This window comes from Haematobia irritans, chromosome 1, assembly GCF_050003625.1.
Source record: "Haematobia irritans isolate KBUSLIRL chromosome 1, ASM5000362v1, whole genome shotgun sequence".
Classification (NCBI taxonomy): domain Eukaryota; kingdom Metazoa; phylum Arthropoda; class Insecta; order Diptera; family Muscidae; genus Haematobia; species Haematobia irritans.
The window spans coordinates 268,092,034-268,116,962 of record NC_134397.1 but is presented as its reverse complement, the minus strand read 5'-3'; the positions used below and the strand labels follow the sequence as shown (position 1 = coordinate 268,116,962).

Below are 24,929 nucleotides of genomic sequence, written 5' to 3'. Positions count from 1 at the left end.
AAAAACGTTCTGTTCAAACAGAATACTAACACATTGCATATGCAGGGTAGAATAACCCCGATGAAGCAGAACCCAAACCGAAGCGTCCCACCAAAAATAGGGAATACCATGGTGAAAATGTACAAAATATACTGGATATCATGAAAAACGCTGCACCCAAAGAAAATGAAGTTTTGCGACCAAATCTATAGATTTAATATTAAAGAGAAAACGAAAATTGAATTGAAATGAAATGAAGTGAAGTGAAATTTTCTATAGGCTTGATTTCTTTCAGTACTGGACAATCAATGTTTGAGGGACTAAATAACTTTTTTATCCAGAACAAAAACATGCAACACTGGCAACAACTTTTTAAAAAACAATAACAGAAAATGACTTAAGTTACATCTTTGCTATACTACTGTACTATACTATAATTTGATATTGTGTGGGCTTACGTACTTATCTGAAATTATACCAAATGAAAATGATCCAAAGAATTTTCCCAAGGATACGAAAACTTGAGCCGAAGTTCTCTGAATAGCTCGATCACATACTAAATCCCAATCGGTCACAAATGTACTTCCAGGTGATGCATACTGGTAGAAGCCCTTAGCTTTGCATGAAATTTCTTTAGGTCTTTTAATTTCCGCTTGTGTTGAAGTGTAATTATATGCTTCCTCATATGACATTTCGCTCAAGCGTTTATAATCCCAGTCCCATACTGTACATCCTTTAGTTTCTAGTTCTCTGTGGGCTATACTACGTTTTTGATCATCGGTCCAGTTGGCAGATTGCAAGTCAGATATTTCGCACCATTGATCATCGGGTAAATGACCCAACATTGTGTAGGAATTAACGTGGAATCCATTCAATATATTAGGCAGAACACACAGTAAAAATAATGACCTGGAAAATTAAATACAATCATATCATTATACTAGTGAAAAATATATCTTATTTAAATACACCTGTACATAGCGCACTGAAGAACTGTTAACTTGGATTGAAATTGGGATACAAATCTTATTTATCGGATTATCCATTTTCTTTCTGGCATATATTAATAAAGTTATTCTAGTACTAATAAATATGCATCTACACTCAAAAAGCAGTGAACCCACCATGATGGAAAGTTCGTTTTACAAAAGGTTGCTTAATTTTAGAAAAATTTAACTAAAATTGTATTACAAAAGCCAATATCACAAAAATATGTAAATATTTTTCAACAAATTCGAGAGAATTTAATTGGCATAATTATTTTCTTTCACATGATAAAGAACATTTTGTAATTTGAAGGAAAAATTTGGAGTTCAATATTGCAAAAACGCCATACGCAGTTCATGATGAGCGCATTGTCGGTTCAAAGAAGCTCTAAACTATTTTGTAATACGGATTCAGTAAATCTCTTTGCTTCATTTCTGTATAATTTTTTGTCCATTTAATTAAATTATTAAAGTCAAGAAAAATTGTTAATTCCATGAACTGAAATAGAGTTAAATTGGCTTTAGTGTCCTAAAAGGTCCATTTATTTTAAGTGTAAAAATCCAAATTCCAACAGTCACTTCGAAGCAACAAACGATTTCCATTAGCGTAGCTAGACAATTTTCCTAAAAATTTATAGACTGAACTTATAGGTTCAATTAATGTTTTATTTCATAAAATTGAATAAAAAATTAGACATCAAAATAACTCGACAATTAATTTATAATAAAGCAACTAAAAGTAGTTCCACACTTTTCCCAGCAAAACAATTGTGAGTTGTTCTAAAGGCACAACTTTAGAAGCACTTCCAAAAATGTCCTCACAAAGAAGTTAACTATTTTAACTACACAGGAAGTTTTTTTACTTCATTTTTTATATTTTAATGCGCAATTTTTTGTTTTCTTTTTTTCTAATAGTTTAAAAAAAGGGGAAGAATAAATAAATTGGTACAAATTATTCAAATTTTGCCATAAAACTGCTAAATCCATTATAGAAAAATCGATAATTTTGGAAATTATTCGAGGAAAACGTTTCAAACAAGCGTCAGAATGCATTAAAAATCATAAAAACAATAAAAAAATTATTTATTTGGGAAAATATCACAAAATTTTCAAATTCACATTCAAAACACTGAATTCGGATCTCACCTTAAGAAGTGATGCAAATTCATTGCAACGGCTGTTGAAACGGTGGACATTTGTCCAAGCTCATATTACATTCATTGCTTCTCCGCCAATTTTGCACCACTTCTAGACCCAAAAAGAACATTTTCACTACTTTTTTGGCGACGCTTTTTCGCAGCGTTATTAAGATATTAATTTATGAAAGAATAGTTTTAATATCAATATATCAATCAAAAGGTCAACCACAGCTTTATTTCATAAATATCTGACTTCAAACATTGCCATCGGCAACTGCTACCACAACCCAAGTAATTCGATTGTTCATGGAAGTCTTTAGCGGAACTTTGTGCGATTGTATATACTTGTTTAATTGTTATAAAAATTAAAAAAAAAACTATTGACATTTATTGAAAAATGGAAAATCATAAATAGAGTTTCAAATTCTGGGGGGGGCTAAAATTTTTCTGGGGGGTCTAAGCCCCCTCCCCAGAGGCCTTCCTACGCTTATGACGATTTCTTTGTTTTAACAAATCTTTAATTCAAGGAAACTGCAACCTCTTCAAAATAAATCTTAGAGTCCATAGATTCAATATATCACACTGAAAAAACAGTGAACCCACCAGGAAGAAATGTTTCGGTTAATTTTAGAAAATTTTTAACATTTGTAGAAAATTTTAACTAAACAGTATTACAAACGTTGGCATCACGCAGATGTCATAAAAATAAGTAAATATTTTTCGACAAATTCAAGAAAATTTATTAGACATAACTAAGTTTTTTCACTTGTTAAAGAAAATTTTGTAGTTTGAAGGAAAAACTTGGAGTTCAAAATTGCAAGAATGTCTTTAGTGATATACGAAGTTCATGATGGACGCATTTTTGGTAAAATTTACAAATTTAAAGAAATTCTGAACTATTTTGTGGAAGGTACTAAGTTAGTTAATCATTATGCTTCATTTGAGTTCATTTTTTCCTCGGTTTTAGTTAATTTAACTAACGTAAACAAAAAATTATTAGAGTAAAGGAAACTTTCTCCACACATAATAATTCCATGAACTAAAATAAAGTTAAATTGGCTTTAGTGAAATAGAGAGTTCACTTTTTTTGAGTGCAGTAAAATTAAAGACTATTTTAAAACGAAGTTATTCGCTCGTATAGTATATTATTCTAAGTATTTGTAACATTTTTACAATGAAATCATTAATTTATGCAATAACTACACTGAACAAAATAATTACGTGATATTACAGATTACGCAACCAATAAAATTTTAGGATGCGTAATTTAATAGCAATTTAATAGTAATGTTAATAGCTTTTTTACTAATAATCATGAAAAGTTAAAATCCTTCATAAATATGTAGATAATTATTTTATTTTCAAACAACTAAAAACAAATTACTAGAATGTGTAATATTGAAAACTATCGCTTTATTCATATCAAAAAGACTGGCAAAAAAGAGACAATATATGCACCCAGAAAAAAGTGACCCCTTCTTTAAGTTAAAATGAACTCATTGTGAAGAAAGTTGAACTTCGTATAGCGCCAAAGACATTTTTATTTGTTTGAACGATGTGATTTTCGTAGAAATTAGGAATAATGCATTCCATATATTAGTTAACATTTTCCTATATTTATATACCACTATACTACAGAATGAAAAAATTTAACTAATTTGAATTCATATATGGAATGATTTTATTGAAATTTTTTCATTCATTTCGACAAATCTTACACATTTGTGGTAAAACTTTTACTTCATAATTAGAACTGCTTACCTTCGTTTTTAAATACAATTTTATTTATTTCTATAAGCAATTTTATCTTCAATAAAAGACATGTTTTATTAATATATTGAATATATTTATTAAGAATCAACAGCATCGAATCTCTTTGAAATATTAGTTTATTATTCCACTATTTCCAATTTCCGTGTGATATTATCAACTGTAAAACGCACTTTTTCTTCTTCTTGTACTTTTCACTTTTAATAAGTTGCTGCCTAACGATTTTGTCCTCCTTTTACAATTTCAATACCTACAAATATAAAAAATCATAAAACATTTTAGTTGCAAAAGGTTAGCGTCACTGAATATTACCTGAAGATTCCAAAATGAAGACAAATGAAAGGGTTGTTATTCTGCTGGTGTTTTCTTTCTTTATACACTATCACGAACATTGATAGATTTATTTAAAAAAACGAAAATTTTTCTCACTAATTTAAAATAACAAATATTTTATATATTTTATTTGTTATTTATTATATTATTTTACCATATTATTTTTAACAATCTCTCCGTATACCAAAACAACGCGATTCCAACTAAAAAAACAACAGACGCGCAAATATATCGATTACACCCACGCGCAAACACATCGATTACGATGACAGGTATCGATTTATTGAAAAATGGAAAATCATAAATAGAGTTTGAAATTCTGGGGGGGGGCTAAAATTTTTCTGGGGGGGTCTAAGCCCCCTCCCCAGAGGCCTTCCTACGCTTATGACGATTTCTTTGTTTTAACAAATCTTTAATTCAAGGAAACTGCAACCTCTTCAAAATAAATCTTAGAGTCCATAGATTCAATATATCACACTGAAAAAACAGTGAACCCACCAGGAAGAAATGTTTCGGTTAATTTTAGAAAATTTTTAACATTTGTAGAAAATTTTAACTAAACAGTATTACAAACGTTGGCATCACGCAGATGTCATAAAAATAAGTAAATATTTTTCGACAAATTCAAGAAAATTTATTAGACATAACTAAGTTTTTTCACTTGTTAAAGAAAATTTTGTAGTTTGAAGGAAAAACTTGGAGTTCAAAATTGCAAGAATGTCTTTAGTGATATACGAAGTTCATGATGGACGCATTTTTGGTAAAATTTACAAATTTAAAGAAATTCTGAACTATTTTGTGGAAGGTACTAATTTAGTTAATCATTATGCTTCATTTGAGTTCATTTTTTTCCTCGGTTTTAGTTAATTTAACTAACGTAAACAAAAAATTATTAGAGTAAAGGAAACTTTCTCCACACATAATAATTCCATGAACTAAAATAAAGTTAAATTGGCTTTAGTGAAATAGAGAGTTCACTTTTTTTGAGTGCAGTAAAATTAAAGACTATTTTAAAACGAAGTTATTCGCTCGTATAGTATATTATTCTAAGTATTTGTAACATTTTTACAATGAAATCATTAATTTATGCAATAACTACACTGAAAAAAATAATTACGTGATATTACAGATTACGCAACCAATAAAATTTTAGGATGCGTAATTTAATAGCAATTTAATAGTAATGTTAATAGCTTTTTTACTAATAATCATGAAAAGTTAAAATCCTTCATAAATATGTAGATAATTATTTTATTTTCAAACAACTAAAAACAAATTACTAGAATGTGTAATATTGAAAACTATCGCTTTATTCATATCAAAAAGACTGGCAAAAAAGAGACAATATATGCACCCAGAAAAAAGTGACCCCTTCTTTAAGTTAAAATGAACTCATTGTGAAGAAAGTTGAACTTCGTATAGCGCCAAAGACATTTTTATTTGTTTGAACGATGTGATTTTCGTAGAAATTAGGAATAATGCATTCCATATATTAGTTAACATTTTCCTATATTTATATACCACTATACTACAGAATGAAAAAATTTAACTAATTTGAATTCATATATGGAATGATTTTATTGAAATTTTTTCATTCATTTCGACAAATCTTACACATTTGTGGTAAAACTTTTACTTCATAATTAGAACTGCTTACCTTCGTTTTTAAATACAATTTTATTTATTTCTATAAGCAATTTTATCTTCAATAAAAGACATGTTTTATTAATATATTGAATATATTTATTAAGAATCAACAGCATCGAATCTCTTTGAAATATTAGTTTATTATTCCACTATTTCCAATTTCCGTGTGATATTATCAACTGTAAAACGCACTTTTTCTTCTTCTTGTACTTTTCACTTTTAATAAGTTGCTGCCTAACGATTTTGTCCTCCTTTTACAATTTCAATACCTACAAATATAAAAAATCATAAAACATTTTAGTTGCAAAAGGTTAGCGTCACTGAATATTACCTGAAGATTCCAAAATGAAGACAAATGAAAGGGTTGTTATTCTGCTGGTGTTTTCTTTCTTTATACACTATCACGAACATTGATAGATTTATTTAAAAAAACGAAAATTTTTCTCACTAATTTAAAATAACAAATATTTTATATATTTGATTTGTTATTTATTATATTATTTTACCATATTATTTTTAACAATCTCTCCGTATACCAAAACAACGCGATTCCAACTAAAAAAACAACAGACGCGCAAATATATCGATTACATCCACGCGCAAACACATCGATTACGATGACAGGTATCGATTACAGGTAGACAATAGAAATTTAGGAAAATTTCCTATATTCTAACAAGTGTGTTTCCTTAAGTTTGGAAAGGATTGTTCGTATGTATGAAAAACTTTCTATTATAAAGGAAGTCGCAATTATCATTTTATAAGAAATTTTACTAATTTTGAGGAAACTTGGTTTTAGTTCGGTTTTTGTTTATTTTTACGAATGCTTTGTTATCGGTGAATAAAATTTTCTTTTTCAGTAGTAAATTCTTATACCCTGCGAAGAAAATAGTATGAGTAAAATTCCATGCCTTATTCTAGTTAATGAACTATTCCTAACTGCTTACAGTTTAGGATTTTTTTACTGAAACGAGTAAATTTTATTATTTTTCACAAAAATTTACCTTAATGGAAATAAAATGGATAAACTATATTGATGAAAATTTTTTCCTTTAGTTTCGAAGGCACTTTTTTCTGGGTGTGCCTTCAAGGTTATTGCATTCTTTCATCACCGAAAAATGTTTCGTCTGACGCCACACGACATGGTTGTGTTTACATACTAAGCTTTTCTTTTATAATCCCATTTTATTAAGTCAAGCAGCTTAATTAAAAGTTCTTGACAAATTCCATACAACAATGTCATTGTCATTTTATTTGAATTCTGAAGGGTCATTTGTGTGGGTACGATTTGTGTGCACATTCATTAAAATCTAGAAATGTAGATGAGATAAGAATCTAAGATTTAAATCAAAATCACTAATATAGTCTTCCGCCAAATCCTGTAATTTCTCTAGCTGAACCGGAGAAGACGACAATTAAATCGTAATTTTAATTTCATACCTCCGTATACTAATTCATGAGTGCTAGTATTTCTTGAAATCATAGACTGATAAACACCAACAGCTATTTCACTATGTACATAGAAAAAAGTATTGTCGTAAGCCCAAAGATTTTATATCCTTAAAATAGAATGTCGTATTGCTGTCCATAAATTTTTCATTGAAGGCGTTTCGTCCTTAGAGGAAAGGGAAAACATATCCAACCCCAAACATATATGACGTGAAATCCGTATTAAGGTTTAATTATTAATGTATTAATTAGAATAATTGGTAGTAATTCATATATTGGGACGCTTTAAAGCAAATTCTGAAAACTGAAGCATAATATGAGGTAATAAAACTTGTACCTACGAATTAGTGTAAATACAATTCATTCGCAAACTTAAAAATAAATAAATAAATCATGCAGTGGTTTTGAATCAGCTTCAACTTTATGCTAATTCTAAATTAACATAAGCTCTAAAAGTAAATACCAAATATAATTAAAAGCCTTGTTTTTAAATGAAATGTGAGGGAAAAGTAGTAGACATTGTATTTAAAAAATGTGTATCAATGTGTGAAATTTTACGATTTAAAGCACTTGCATGTAAATGAACAGCAAAAAACTCAACGCTGTAATCGTTGAATCCATTCATTTTAGTAAACATACGAGTGTGTTAATCTCCCCCCTTTTGACTCCTTTCACACGTTATAATTTCAAGTTCAATGTTAATGTTTATCTTAACGGTCAGTGCTCTTACAAAGGCTAATAAGGGCGATGGTAAAGAGATGAGATTCAGTATTCTCTCGTTTAAACTCAGCCGTTATGTTATGAGCTGAATTTATGTCTGTTAAATGGGTTTACAGTGGAAAACTAAGATGAATTTGCATTTTGACATAACAATGGAATCGATAACCCTAACTTCCGCATTATTCGTATTATTAAAGAGTAGTGAGAATCTATAATTTATGATCTCTGAACTGGTGAAGCTATAAGGAATTTCGTTAACTGCCAACTTATTCTCTATTTACACCATAAATTTGATAATGTAAATTGAGGAGAACATTGAGGTTAAGGTTACGTGTTTTAGATGCTAACATATGACATGATACTGATGTGACTCACGAAAATGTTCGTGACTAACACGTGAGCCACGGTTGAATCAATTGTACAAGATCTAAAGAACGAATTTCGTTTTTGAACGTGGGCGATGGGACTCACGCATAACACTTAGATTACAATAACAGTAAAATTTACGATTTTAATTATACTCGCGATTCTAATTATGTGCACTTTTTAAATTACTCCTTCTCATAAAATATATTTTGTGAGCAAATCAAGGCATATTTTTAATAAATTGTTGTTATTATATTACCCATAGATAATTTGAGATCGAGTTTAGAAAAAATCGCAATATTTGAAATTTCAGACTATTTACTAACAAATTTCTTCGAGTGTATGTGTAAGTAAGCTAATTACTTGCTATTATTAGTATTCAAATTACAAACACAAATTATTTTGTACAAGTTCATTGTAATATAGATTTGAATGTTCTATGGTAGAATTGTATTTAATTTTAATTTTGCGGTGAATGAGATACCACTTATGAGCAACGTCATAATTTTTTTTATATAAGAATAATGTCAAACTCAATGTACATTTACAATTTGTTTAGTGTTTAATAACATAATGTTTTGGTACATATATTTTTATGCTTGATTTATGTAAAAATTTTCCCCTTTTTTAGTTAATTTAACTAGCATACATACAAAAATTATTAGAGTCAAGGAAACTTTCTCAAAACTAAATAATTCCATGAACTAAAATAGAATTAAATTGGCTTTAGTGCCATAGATCACTCTTTTGAGTGATCTACACTGAAAAAATATTGACCTAAAATCCTTTATTCTTAAACAAAGGTAAATATTTTTAGATCCATGTCAACTTTTTTTTTACTGTCTGTCCCTAATTCTATATATAGCCCCCATATAAACCGATTGCCAAACTCGACTTTTTAACATCATCTGATGTTAATGTAATTCGTCTACACTGAAAAATAATTGACCTAATATGAAAAAATATGCAACCTGGATTTTAGAAGACGCAAAAATAATGAAAATTTAATTAAAGAAATTAAAAGTTTATAATCTTTATTCCAAAAAAAATTCATTCCAAAAATTCAAAAATCACAAAACCTAGTCAATATCGGTTCATTGTTATTAGAACACGCCGATCTGTCGTCTTTATATCCTTTTTGCATTTAGTACAATTTTGTACGCAATCCATGGTTGAAATTGTTAATTTTCTCAGAAAATTTTTTGTTCTTTTCTGTGTAATTAATACCTAGAATAATGAAATATCAAAAATATTTTTCAGTGTACCTTTATATAGAAGTCAATCATATATTTACGCAGTAAAATGCCTCATGTTTGGCAAATATTTAATGTTTATTTGAAAAATTATTAAGCCTGCACTCACTTCCTAATGTCGAATTGGTTCTGTGTCTATTGATTTGCTATTTTACACACATAAAATAATTTTTTATAATATTAGGATTTTTATGATTTGAAAAAAAAAATACATTTATTATATGCAGTGGTTTATATTTATTGTTTTAAATGTATAAAATCTTATGTTAAATCTATAATAAAATTTTCCAAAGTATATGCTCTAATTACTTCTTATAAAAATCTGGATCATCTTTGATGAATTTCTTGTCACATAATATATAAGAAATAATATCAATAAAAATGCCACTGTTTAAACTAGGACTTGTATTTCAAATGGTCTTCTTATCAAAAGCTATTTCAATCACTTTGTTCACGACTGTATCACGTTCGATGGTGTTCTTCAAAAAAGTTTATTTGCCGGCAATATACAAATTTGAGTGACCACCTTACTCATTCGTCAACATTGTTTCCGCGTTGACTTTAATTTTTTTTTTGAGTTGTTTAACGCGTAATTTTTTGTTTTTATTGTAGAAGTCAGCACGTGATTACCTTGGTATATGCCATATATTAGCATGGACGAAATGATTCACATTTAATTGTGTTAAAAATATATTGTTTAATTATTTTTTTTATTTCTGTAAATTTTATATAATTTTATACAAAATTGATTCATCTGTGGCTTGCAAATACCATGAACATTGTTGTTTGACGCGATGTTCATTCCCTCCCACCGACAATAATCAAAAAATTTTGCATTTTTAACCCGAATATATATAGATATAGACTGTTAAAAAAATTTACAAAGTAACTCAAAACTAAACAGTGAAAACTCTAGGGCACTAAAACCAAGATGAGAAGTTTCCTTGACTTTAATCATTTTTGTTACGTTAATTAAATAAACTAAAAAAGGGGAAATACACTGAAAAAACAGTGAACCCTCCAGAAAGAAACATTTTGGTTAATTTTAGAAAATTTAGATTATTTTATGAAAATTTTAACTAAACATTATTACAAACGCTGATATCTCGTTTGTAATAATATTTAACTACCGCACGAAAAAAATATTACAATAAAAAATTTCTCCAAACATAATAATTCCATAAACTAAAATAAAGTTAAATTGGCTTTAGTGAACAAGAGGGTTCACTTTTTGTTGAGGTTTTTGATAGGTATTTACCACAAAATAGTTCATCTTGAACTTCGTATGTCGCTATTTTTAAAATTTGTAACCATGAATCCAACATGTATTTTCTTTAAAATTTATTAACAATTGTTTGAAAGGCTTTAAATTCTTTGAAAACATTGCACGGAATACTGTTCTGTGGGAAAAATCAAAATTGAACTTAATTGTAGTCTACATTTGAATATTTCCATGTTGTAAAAGTAACGAATATTTACTAAGTTTTTTAAGTGGTAAATTTTGAGAATATGTAAAAGTTGTCAACATTTTTGATTCGCTCACAAGCATAGATTTTGAAGTTTTTTTAGACGCAAAAAGGAAAAAAAATATCTGATCATTATCAGTAGTTTTTAGTAAGAAAAATATTTATATTTTAAAAACAATTAGTTCAAAAAACTTTCTAAGAGAAAATCATTAATCAAATTATAAACAATTAAAAATTCCCTGCCACCATTAAAAAAATGACCACATACACACACAAATATCACGTATTGCATTTTTTATGCTAAAAGCGGAGGGCATCGATCGATTGCTGGATTGGCGATAAACTCTGTGACATTTTAAAAACAATCCAAATTCAATTAAACACTTCATGTGCGAGAGATAATTGACATTAAAACAAATCGATAGGTAGGTATGTGTACATATTAATTAAATCTAAAATAAATGAATATATTTAACATTTAAGCTTAATATATTACCAGACATATAAACCTCCGGTACCAACACGTTCCAGTTCATTTGTGACAATTTCTTTATATGATTCCTCACTAATGATGGCTTTCGATTTTTCACCTTGATCCTGAGTCATTTTGGAGCAGACGACAATTTATGCTTCGTTTCTACTCTTGTACAAAGTGGATTTAGCGAGTAGAACGAATTGAAATTATTTAAATATTGTATTTTTCCACTGTCAACAACTATGTAGATTTAACAAAAGTATCATGGAGAAAATACGACCGACCACTTGGGGATAAGTGGTAATTTCTCAATTTGTTTGTTACAGCACAAAGCAAGTAGGACACACGCAATTTTCTTTTATGTTGGCTTCTATTATGCTTCTCTCTCTCCCACTCTTTTACCCTCAGCACCACACAATATTATCGTATTCGTCAATCGTCTTTATTTTGTACTGGATAGACGGAGCTATTACTGCACTCTCATATACCATATGATCATCAATGCTGTTGCATTAAGACAAAAAGGCGCGCATATTTCCTACTTGGTTTTTGTATAACACTTGTGAGAAGTGATTGCTAATGTTGTGAAAGGCCTTTACAGCTGTGGGGGGTAATTGAAATGGGAGGCCAAAGCGGGTGAAAAAATTCAAGGAACTCAATTTAAATCAATCGTTGCAGCTTCCAAAAAACAAGAAACGTGTATGCCTGCATCCAACAGATGAAAATTATAGATAAGTGGATAATGATCAATACTCTAGAAAAGAATTCTATTAAAATTCTTCCCCCTTTCTTTTTGGTATACAAAAACACTTTCACTTTTCTTTTCACTCTTCAAATTGTTTGAGCATAGCTGTGAGACTACAGTTACACATGTGTTTTTTGATTACTAGAATATTTCAATACACATTGTATATATTTATTAGTTTTTCTTCATTTCCTTGATATTCTTCAATTATTGCTAGGACTTTCTCTTTCCTGTGTGTGTGTGTGTTTCAATGTTATCTCATAAACAATGCACTAATCCCGGTTTAACATCGACAATCGACCGATCGCTTTGACAGTGTTTAGCTAACTAAACTCACAAACCAAATCACTTCATGTTATACGTATGAATGGAGTACATGCTAAGTGCGCTCTGCTAGGCTACTACATAGCGATGGTGATGATGATTTCTGAGAGCAACAGTCACAAAGTTGTAAGATATATGAATTGAATTCATTGAATGGACAATACAAGCCGCACAGTGAATTCATTTATAAGTCACACTTGGTTCTGTAAAAATGGGCTGTTTGAAAATGATTTGTTTTTGGTATGCTATCCTACATGCAGGGAAAAAATGACGTGATATGTTATTGAATATAAGTGACACTTCCAAAAGCAATCAAAATTTTTTTGGTTAAAAAAAAATACATTTAGCAAAAAAAATGTTTACATACACCAAATATACAGAAAAACGCGAAATATTAGATTGAAGATTTTTTTATTGGCAAAGTTGTCCCTTGAAAGGCAAATAAATCTTTGATTATACACTTAAAAATTAGAATGTTTAACAATTGAAAAAAATATAATATTATATAAATAATTATTGTATATGTGGAAAAAAAAATATGTCTAAAATTTTTTCTTGAATTTTTGGCGTTTGTAATAGTTTATACCTCATTCATATTACACTTCCAAAATCAACTTTCAACTGTCATTTGCCTTAAAAGAAAGGGATTTCAAATCCACTTTTAGTATATTTCGACCCTAATGTGAATAAGGTATTAGTTAAAAATTTCTAAAAATAAATATGTGTTTAAAAATGCTCAAAACAAAGATTTCGCATGTATTCCGCGCTAACGTTTTTTATATGGAGTATAACAGTTTTTCGTGCGGAAACGTGATCATAGTACTAGGCTTAAGGGTTAAAACATGTTCGTTGAGATGTGCATATCAATTCCCCCGTTTCTTTTTAACATATTTTTCATTACTGCTGCTATTGGTGAAAGTTGAAATGAGCGGAAGCTTATTCTAGAATATACAATTATCACCGAATTATTCAAAAGTTGTTAATAATTTTTTGTGTCAGAACGACATAAGTCCCTACAGTTTATATCAGTCCGTTTTTATATGGCCCTGATAAAGACTTCCTCCACGTTTTTTTTATCATGTGATATCCTTTAAGCTACACATTTTTTTGCGGATTTAATCACCAAATGAATTTATCCAATAAACGTTTTAATTAAAATTTCTTCAATCACGAAAAATTAACTGATTCAACTAAATTTTTAATCAAATTAAAAACTAAAGTCAGGTAAGAAAATGATTAAATTTTTTTTAGTTTTTAATTAAAATATTATTTGTCCCAATTAATAATAATTAATATGTTAATAAATAAAAATATTAATATTAAATAATATTTAAAAATATAATTTTGTTCGAAAAGAATTCGTTTCTATGACTCCAATCCAAAGAAAATTCCAACAACAAAGTTTTATAAAATTACATATTATAAAAATTATTTCATCTAAAGGTAAAATAATTTTGAATGTGTATATAAAAACACAATAAATAGTTTATTGCCTCAATTCACAAATTAATTGAGGTTAAAAAATATAAAATAAAAAAATTAATTGAAAGTGTCGAGGAAATGAGTTAATTTTTTAGTCAATTTTGTTTTTTTTATTTTTTATTTTAATTAATTCTGTGATTGATACTATAATTATCGTGATTGAGTGAATTTCAATTAAAAAAATAATTGAATCAATTAATTTTGTGATTTCGTCAGAAAACTAAAATCAGTGTACCGATATATATTCAGGTAGGCTAAGTCTTAGCTCCCTCAGGATCCCACTAGAATTTGTATTTTCAGTGTAGTTGCTCGAAGTGTAATAATAGGGTTGTCCTGCCGTTTCGTCAAAATCAATCAATTCTTTAATTTTGTGTTAATTGAAATCAAATCATGATGACTACAATAACGTGAAAGTACTGACTATTTAATGATTATAATTATGGGAATTATTTGTGTGTGTTTTTTTTAATCCAGACGAGTGTGATATTGACACACGTATGTCTGTAGTATATCATAGTAACTACTTTTATAATACTAGTAATAATTCTCAACGTCTTCGCGAAGATAATAACACATTTGTTTATAGGAGGTTTAATAAATAAGATGCAGTCGGTACGTCATTCATAAAATCACATTACACATGTCATATTAGTAAATAGAAGTACGGCAAGTGAACAACTGACCAGCCTAAAGTTGAGTACTAAGTTCGAGTTTAGCCGCTAAAGTGAAAACTAAATCAGTAAAAAAGGCATAAAATTATGCATATTTGTTGTAAATTTTATTATAACTTGATGGGAAATAGCCCAAAGCAAAATTTCACAAAGTTTGTATTCCTCAATACATCACTCATATTTTTATCTCCATTATTATGATGAGCATCTTCCTCATTCCTGTACCAAAAGGTAATGGATAATTTCGTCTGATAACACCGTATCTATCTATCCAATATTCATATTCAAATCCAAGACTACAATTGGCATTTAAGCCTGATCACAGCTGTTTCACTTCCCTTACTGATGCCGTTGAAACAATACGGTCGGCTCTTAACAACGGAGAAATAGCTCTTTTCATCCTCGTTGATCATTCAGTAGCATTTGACAGTGTTCTGCATCTACTACTGCGTAATAAATTAAGATCTAACTTCAACTTTGAATCGACCACTGTGCACCTACTATTATCACACAATTATTGCCTTATTATTACCACTTAACCCTCTGTAACTGTGGTGGTCTAATTTTAACAATATAACTTGACGTAGGGTCCAGAATACCTCATTTCTAAATGATATCCTACGTTAAAATTTCTGATCAAAAAGTTTTTGGCCATATTTTCCATAAAAGCATATGGTTATTAAGAAAACAAATCTAACAAATTTTAAATAAAAGGCAGATTTATGAGTGGTGTGGTTTATTACATATAAGATCATAGGGAAGATACGCACGAACATTTATTTTGCGGTGTCTGCCTGCACTCAAAAAAAGTTTACTTGGATTCAAAGAATTTGACCTTCCCTTAAGGATTTTGGTATTGATTCCGAGCCAAAGATGCGGTTTCTTTAAAATAAAGAAATTTTTTAGCGGTCAATCTGGCTTTAAATCTAGGACCAATAAAATTAAAATTATGGTACAGATCACATTGATCGAATTACCATTCTCGGTTTATTAATAAAGTATTCACGTACAAACAAATACCAATTTAAAAATCCGAATTATAACGGATACTTCAAAGTAAAAAATGTTTTCTTAATTCCAAAAAAAACTTTAAACCAAAGACGCTAAATCCTCAAAATAAGTCTTAACCTATATTTGAAGCGTTTTTATCTTAAATCTAAAGTTTCAATATTTCAGTTAATTTAAGGACAATTTCTTTACATCAAAAATGTGTTTCTTTACTTTAAGGAAAATTAGCCTTAGTTCAAAGACATGCGACTTTAACGGAGGGACGCAAATTTACAAAATGTGTGTCCTAAAGAAAAAAATGTTGAAGCAAAGATTATAAACTTTATTTTAACTAAAATTTCATTATTTTAAAGAAATTTGTCCTTGATATTTTGTAAATTTCGCATCCTAAAATTTAAGTTGCGTAATCTTTAATATCATGTCGTCACTCCCCTGTGATATCTGAGTATTATGTTACCGGTAATCGTATTAGGCAAGTTAGTGAGATTTTGGATCTCGGCATTTTTAAACCCTGCGCCACACTGTGGAAGAGGGTATTGTAAGTTAGTGCATATGTTTGATGATAGACACATGGTGTCTTTGGCAATAATGCTCAGAGTGGGTCCCTGAGTCGATCTAGCCATGTCCGTCTGTCTTTGAACACATTTTTGTGATCAAAGTCTAAGTCGCAGTTTAAGTCCAATCGCCTTCAAATTTGGCACAAGTTCCTGTTTTGGGTCGGAACAGAACCCTACTGATTTTGGAAGAAATCGGTTCAGATTTAGATATAGTTTCCCATATATATCTTTCGCCGGATATGGACTTATATGGACCCAGAAGCCAGAGTTTTACCCTGATTTGCTTGAAATTTTGCACAAACATAACACTTGGTCGTATAGTCAAGTGTGCAAAATTTGATTGAAATCGGTTAGGATTTTGATATAGCTCCCATATATATCTTTCGCCCGATATGGACTTATATGGCCCCAGAAGCCAGAGTTTTACCTTAATTTGCTTGAAATTTTTTCACCAGGAGAACAATAAGTACTGCAGTCAGGTGTGCCAAATTTGGTTGAAATCGGTTCAGATTGAGATATGGCTCTCATATATATCTTTCGCCCGATATGGACTTATATGGCCCCAGAAGCCACAGTTTTTGCCCAATTTGGTTGAAAATTTTCACTAGGAGTACATATAGTAGTGTAGTCAAGTGTGCTAAATTTTATTGAAATCGGTTCAGATTTAGACATAGCTCCCTAATATATCATTCGCCCGATTGTCCGTCCTATGACCACAGAGGTCAAAGTTGTAGTCCGATTTATGTGAAATTTTGCACAGGGAATAGAATTAAAATACTAAATATGCATGTCAAATTTGGTTGAAATCGGTTCAGATTTCTATACAGCTTCCATATATATGTTTTTCCGATTTGGGAAAAAATGGCCAAAATACCATCATTTTCCTTATAAAATCGTACTGCTTAGTCGAAAACTTGTAATAATTACTCAAATTTTCCTTTATTTCTAATACATATCTATCGACCGATAAATCATAAATACACTTTTGCGAAGTTGCCTCAAAATTGGTTCAGATTAAAATGTTTCCCATATTTTTTTTACTAACATATTGTACCATCCCAGGGCGTTAGCCGACTTAAATTATAAGTCTATGAATTATAAATTTTGTTCAGATGGAGTCAGATTTAACCGTATGTATTTGGGACAAAAGCCTTTATATATAGAACCCAACACATTTAACGGATTTGATATAGTATCGAAAATGTGCGTTTACAAAGTGGTGCAGGGTATAATATAGTCGGCCCCGCCCGACTTTAGACTTTCCTTACTTGTTTTCGATTCAAAATTATCATTTAATGCTCACATTGAATACATAATGCCAAAAGCCTATGCCCTTTTAGCTTTGATCAGACGAAGTAGTACAGAATTTCAAAATCCTTACGCTCAAAAAAAAAGTTTAGTTGGATCCAAAGATTTTGACCTTCCCTTAAGGATTTTGGTATTGATTCCGAGCCATAGACGCGGCTTCTTTAAAATAAAGACATGTTTTACGGACCTCCTTGGCTTTAAATCTAGGATCGATAAAATTAAAATTGGATAAAGATCTCATTCATCGAATTTTTATTCTCTGTTTGCGATATATTAATAAAGGTATTCATGTACAAACAAATCCCAGTTTCAAAATCCAAATTGTACCAGGTACTTCAAAGTAAAAACAGTTTTCTTAATGCAAAAAAAAACTTTAAACCAACGATGCAAATCCTTAAAATAAGTCTTAGCCTATATTTGAAGCGTTTTTATCTTACATTTAAAAATTCAATATTTCAGTTGAGTTACGATTGATGTGTGTAGTACGCACATCAATCGTATTGAACGTCTACAGAAAAAAATTGGAAAGTTTTGCTTAAGTTCCCTCAATTTTACTGAGCCAATTCCACCCTATGAGCATCGATACATTTGATACATTTGCCTACATTAAAAAATCGAAGACTTCTGCAATGCATTTTATATAAAGTTTTATGTGGCACTTTAGACTGCCCTTATATTCTTAATAAAATACCCAGCAAAAAAAAGCGTCGCCGAAAAAGTAATCAAAATGTTCTTTTTGGATCCGGAAGTGATGCAAAATTGACGCAGAAGCGTTGAATTTAACATGGGCTTGTCATAGGACGGAAGTCCTCCATTTCAAGAGCCGTTGCACTGAATTTGCATCACTTCTTTAGGTGTGATCCGAATTCAATGTTTTGGATGTGAATTAAGAAATTTTGTGATATTTCAATTATTTATTCACTAATAAATAAGTTTTAAATTTTTTTGTATGAGTTATAATGCATTCTTACGCTTGTGTGGAACGTTTGGCATCAAATATTTTCAAAAATTCGCAATTTTTTCAGAATGCATTTAGCATTTTTTCCGAAAAAAGCTAAATAATTTGTACCATTTTATGAATTCTTACTCTGTTTTTAACCTATTTGAAACAAAAAAAGTTAAAATTACCCATTAACAGTATGAAAAAACCAAGTTATAAAAAATTGAATTAAAGAACTTTCTGGGTAGTTAAAATAAAGAACATCATTGGGAGTGCATCTTCTGGAAGTGCTTTTAAAGTTGTGCCTTTGGAAGAACTTCCAAATTTTTTTGCTGGGTAGGGTTTCATTCACCATCCCGAAGATTAAGAAATTGTGAAGTTTTTCATGTTCCTTGTCATAGAAATAGCTACGCTATGAATGAGCCCATTACTAGAGTTCTTACAGAATGTAATAGAATAAGTTTGCTATACAACGTTGACTTTTCTTTAAATATTAATCAATTTAAGAACTTGTTAAACACAATTTATTATTGAGCATTAGTATGTAAGGAATATTTTCTCTAGACGTAACAAATAAATAAATATTTTTTCCGTGTGACTACGACGTCAGCTGCAGAGGGTTAATAGAGGGGTTGCTCAAGGATCAATTCCTAGGCCTCTCCTATACTCCATTTATTCCTGCTGAAATGAAATTTTCCAATATTCACAGGTGCAAATGTTGTGTCAATTAAGATCTCTCTAGAATTCGATATTGGGCTTCCAAAAACGGCAGTAACCGTTTTTTGCTGTATATCGATTACACTAAAGCATTTTTTAAGTTGGCGTAAACAAAATGTTTGCTGATCGCATTTAAGAGCTTGCAAGCCTATCAGAGGGCAGGGATATACGAACTACATATTTTGAATTCTTCAAAATACTTTGGATAACACTTTAGGTTTTACGAATAGTTGAACACTAGACCATTAATTATTAAAAATATAATAGCTGACAGCTGATTGCTATTTTAGCTGACTTATTTCTATAAGTGTATCTGTGAGTTTGTTAAGCATTCTGTTATTGCTAATGTGATGTTGTTGAAGAAAAAATGTAACCGTATTAAATGTTTCTTATTATCGATTACACTAAAACATTTTTAAGTTGGCGTAAACAAAATGTTTGCTGATCGCATTTAAGAGCTTGCAAGCATATCAGAGGGCAGGGATATACGAACTACATATTTTGAATTCTTCAAAATACTTTGGATAACACTTTAGGTTTTACGAATAGTTGAACACTAGACCATTAATTATTAAAAATATAATAGCTGACAGCTGATTGCTATTTTAGCTGACTTATTTCTATAAGTGTATCTGTGAGTTTGTTAAGCATTCTGTTATTGCTAATGTGATGCTGTTGAAGAAAAAATGTAACCGTATTAAATGTTTCTTATTATCAGCACAGTTTTTTCTATGAGTGTACGGAAAATATTTGTATTTTTTCCCAACGTTTTCTTAAATCTAGACATAAGAGCAAACCAATGATTTGCTAGTTTCCCACAAACCATTAAATTTTCAGATATTGGTTATTTAGATATTAATTATGTTTCTTATAAACACGGCTTAGCATTAAAACCAAACCACATATAACTCCTGTATACATTGATACATTATATAAGTTCCAGGAACTGAAACAACGTGACACGAAAGTGACATCTTTTGTGGGCAATGATTTGTGACATTGAATTTCGGATATATCTTGCCATCTAACGACTTGGGGTCTTGTAACCAATAGCGCATTCAAAGCGGCTCTATATCCACTCTGGACAGCACCATTTAATTGACCGCGATAATATGTTCCAGCTGCAGCAGAAGAAGACCATATAACACGATTCCAGGCAGTGGTTAATGGTGTATGATTCAATAAATTCAAATCATATGTGTGCTCACAAAATTCTAGAGGTATTAGCATATCTTCACCATATTTTTCCGATAATTTGTGAAGTATAAGGGAGCGGACTAAGGGTTCTATACCCTCCTCATGAATCAATTGTCCAAAGATGATAGAATTTCGATTTTCTTGGGCAACCATAAATGGTTCCAGGCTTAAGTACTGGCCCGAATAACCTTTTGCACGCCAATGAGCTTCTCTGTATTTGGCCAAGAAGCTAGTCAATACATATCTTGTAATATCCAACGATGGAGGGGGTTTTTGTAGTTCCATAGGTAACGGCGGAGAAAATCGTATATCTTGAACATTATTCCATGGAATAGCTAATATTACAACATCGGCTGTGTAATTGTTGTTAGCTGAATCTTTTACATTGACTTGGTCGCGATATTGGGAAATCTCAGTGATTTTATGTCCGTATATAATTTCTGTATACTGAAGGCGGTTTAAAATTTTCCTAATTAAATCTTTGGTGGAAAATTCCAGTATAGTATTGGGAACAATGTACAATCTTAAAAGAAACAGGTGGGAATCTAATAATTTGAAAATAGTTTGAGGAATAATCGATATGTACATACAAATCAATAATTCTTTGTATACTACCATAGGTATAACTAATGCCCACAAAATTATCATAACTAATATCCTGGGATCGTGTTCCAGATATTAAAAGAACCAAATTTTCCATGAATTTCCGCGATGAGGCAAAGAATAAGGATTTATGTATATGATTATACATTGATATGTTTTTAGATGATCTGTAACTATTAAAAACAAATACATATGAACATATGTCTTAGCAAAATCATTTCTAATACACAAAAAACTTACATTTTCTCTCCTGGTTTGAAAATTTCAATATCCAAATCGATTTTCTTTAAATAACGATTAAGTTCATACTTGCTTAAGGAAGCAAATAAGCCCTCATCAATTTGCCAGCATCTTTTGAGGTGAGGAGAACCCATGTTCCGTTTCCTTAATGATACTCCAAGATATTGCAATAATTGATATATATGATATTGATCTTCTGTTATCCATTTTGCCCCAATTTCTCCTAAGTGCGTAGAATGCATTTGTCCTCCGATTTTATTGGAAGCTTCCACGATACTCACACTTAGGCTGGGTTCCCTTTCATTTATTCTCAAAGCTGAAGTTAAACCCGACAATCCAGATCCAATTATTAATATGTTGGTCTTATGGAGCTTCTTCTCCATTGAATATGTATTTGTCATTTGACATATTTTTGAAATTTTTAATATGAATCAATGGAATACGAAGGCTTTTAAATTTCCTATAATCACCCTGTTGTTTTATGTTTTCTTCTTATGGATTACAGTAGCATTGTGAATCCTCCACCATACACATTGAACATATTCATTGCATAGTTTTAGGAGCTAAAAGAAATCGGCTATCAAAACTCACAAATTGCTGAAAATATTTTCACCTAATTTACTCAATATTAAGGTCCGCAATTCACTCAATATTAAGGACAAATTTCTTTTAAATAAAGAATTTTGAATTAAATTAATATTTGCTTTAAAAATGTTTCTCTTTAAATTTACTAAACGAATCTTTGAAATTTGCTTTCCTCCGCTAATGTCGTATCTCTTTGAAATAGCAAAGTTGTCTTAAAGTAAAGAAAAACTTTTTTATTTAAATAAATAATCTTTAAATAAACTGAGATATTGAATCTATGGATTAAAGATAAAAAGCTTCACATATTTTGAGGATTTTGCATCTTTGACTTAAAGTTTTTTTTTATGAAATTAAGAAAACATACTTTACTTTGAAGTAACAGGTTGGCTGATAAGTCCCCGGTCTGACAAATAGATGGCGTCGCTAGTATTAAATGCATATTATTTTTAAATAGTACCAACCTTCAAATGATTCGTGTCAAAATTTGACGTCTGTAAGTCAATTAGTTTGTGAGATAGAGCGTCTTTTGTGAAGCAACTTTTGTTATTGTGAAAAAAATGGAAAAAACGAGTTTCGTGTTTTGATAAAATACTGTTTTCTGAAGGGAAAAAATACGGTGGAAGCAAAAACTTGGCTTGATAATGAGTTTCCGGAATCTGCCCCAGGGAAATCAACAATAATTGATTGGTATGCAAAATTCAAGCGTGGTGAAATGAACACGGAGGACGCCCGAAAGAGGTGGGTACCGACGAAAACATCAAAAAAATCCACAAAATGATTTTGAATGACCGTAAAATGAAGTTGATCGAGATAGCAGAGGCCTTAAACATATCAAAGGAACGTGTTGGTCATATCATTCATCAATATTTGGTATGCGGAAGCTCTGTGCAAAATGGGTGCCGTGCGAGCTCACATTTGACCAAAAACAACAACGTGTTGATGATTCTGAGCGGAGTTTGCAGCTGTTAACTCGTAATACACCCGAGTTTTTCAGTCGATATGTGACAATGGATGAAACATGGCTCCATCACTACACTCCTGAGTCCAATCGACAGTCGGCTGAGTAGACAGCGACCGGTGAACCGTCTCCGAAGCGTGGAAGACTCAAAAGTCCGCTGGCAAAGTAATGGTCTCTGTTTTTTGGGATGCGCATGGAATAATTGTTATCAATTATCTTGAGAAGGGAAAAACCATCCACAGTGACTATTATATGGCGTTATTGGAGCGTTTGAAGGTCGAAATCGGGGCAAAACGGCCCCATATGAAGAAGAAAAAAGTGTTGTTCCACCGAGACAACGCACCGTGCCACAAGTCATTGAGAACGATGGCAAAAATTCATGAATTGGGATTCGAATTGCTTCCCCACCCACCGCATTCTCCAGATCTGGCCCCAAGCGACTTTTTCTTGTTCTCAGACCTCAAAAGGATGCTTGCAGGGAAAAAATTTGGCTGCAATGAAGAGGTGATCGCCGAAACTGAGGCCTATTTTGTGTCAAAACCGAAGGGGTACTACCAAAATGGTATCAAAAAATTGGAAGGTCGTTATAATCGTTGTATCGCTCTTGAAGGGAACTATGTTGAATAATAAAAACGAATTTTGATTTTATTGAACTTTTTTCATTAATTTGGACAAATCTTACATATTTGTTGTAAACCTTTTACTTCAAATTACAACTGCTTATCTTCGTTTTTAAATACAATTTTATTTATTTATATAGACAATTTTTTCAATAAAAAACATGTTTTATTAATATATTAAATATATTTATGTAAAACACATTTGACCAAAAACAACAACGTGTTGATGATTCTGAGCGGTGTTTGCTGCTGTTAACTCGTAATAACCCGAGTTTTTCCGTCGATATGTGACAATGGATGAAACATGGCTCCATCACAACACTCCTGAGTCCAATCGACAGTCGGCTGAGTGGACAGCAGCGTTGCCAGAATTGTTTCACCAAAAACCGCTAGATTTGTCCAAAAAACTAGCCAAAAAAAGCTAAAAAATTTAAAAAAATAGCTAGAAAAAAAGCTAAATTTTGTTTGTATCAAAGGTCACATTTTTGATTGAAATTTAACAAACTTAAAGGCTTTATTTCACTTAAAATGCATATTATTTTAATTGTATTCAATTTAATTCCATTTCTGTGAGACTGTAAGAAAATCTAAGTCATATTAGCTCTGTTGGCGTACACGATACATTTTGATTACTATCACAAATTTTTACTGGAAGTCCTTCGTTTATATTTCCTTGTAAAAACATTTTTCCCAGTGAACTTGCAATTGTCAGTTGGTTAATCATGTCACATAGAACTGCATTAGAAAATATCTATATATTTCGTTTTAACTGAATTAATGATAAATTCGTGAACGTGTACACTTCTCCTAATTTTAGCCAAGCGAATAAAACCCATTCTAACTGTCTTGCAAGTTTATAATGAGTAACTTTTATTCGAAAATTTCCCAAAACCTATTGTTGTCCAATTTTCGTAAATGTAAATCCATCCCATCCCACTACGAATTTTTTATTGCATTTTTTGGTGTTAAAAAAAATAATACCACATTCAAAAACTTTATTTCCTTAATTATTTCTATGTTCGGTTCCAAAGATTTTGTACACTAATGATTTTTGTATTGATTCCGAGTCAAATTTGAATTTATTCGTTTTCTCAGCTTTTTCTTCATGAGCTATCACAGTGCTTTAAAAACGTGCTAACGAAAACTTAAATTTTCAAATTCAGACTCGACTTTAAGTAGAAATTATTCTATGCATAAGTTTTTAAAATAAAATGTTGAAAACCTCTTCTATTTTTTAACGTTATTTTGGTTTGTGGTCAAGATACAAAAACTCCACAAATTTAGACTATTAATTTTAAGAATTTTTTAGAATTGACCCTAGCCTTCTTTTATGAAAAGATACCCATTTTTAAGTTGAATCACTTAACTATAAGGACAAAACGACTTTATCG

At 30.4% G+C, this 24,929-nt stretch overlaps 2 protein-coding genes across 2 annotated transcripts in view; one reads left to right on the top strand and one right to left on the bottom strand.

Moving 5' to 3' along the window:
- The window catches only part of LOC142223366 (uncharacterized), a 111,149-nt gene that overhangs the window by 23,009 nt on the left and 63,211 nt on the right, over positions 1–24,929 (top strand). The window lies entirely within an intron of this gene.
- Positions 1–24,929, bottom strand: part of LOC142236440 (uncharacterized) — a 54,728-nt gene that overhangs the window by 9,256 nt on the left and 20,543 nt on the right. Inside the window, exons 3-8 of the mRNA XM_075307670.1 lie at positions 21,376–21,691; positions 21,123–21,302; positions 20,230–21,055; positions 11,605–11,732; positions 442–888; positions 31–185 (exon numbers count right to left, since the gene is read on the bottom strand). Of these exons, the coding sequence (XP_075163785.1) occupies positions 31–185; positions 442–888; positions 11,605–11,732; positions 20,230–21,055; positions 21,123–21,302; positions 21,376–21,691 (2,052 nt within the window). The remainder of the gene's footprint in view (positions 1–30; positions 186–441; positions 889–11,604; positions 11,733–20,229; positions 21,056–21,122; positions 21,303–21,375; positions 21,692–24,929) is intronic.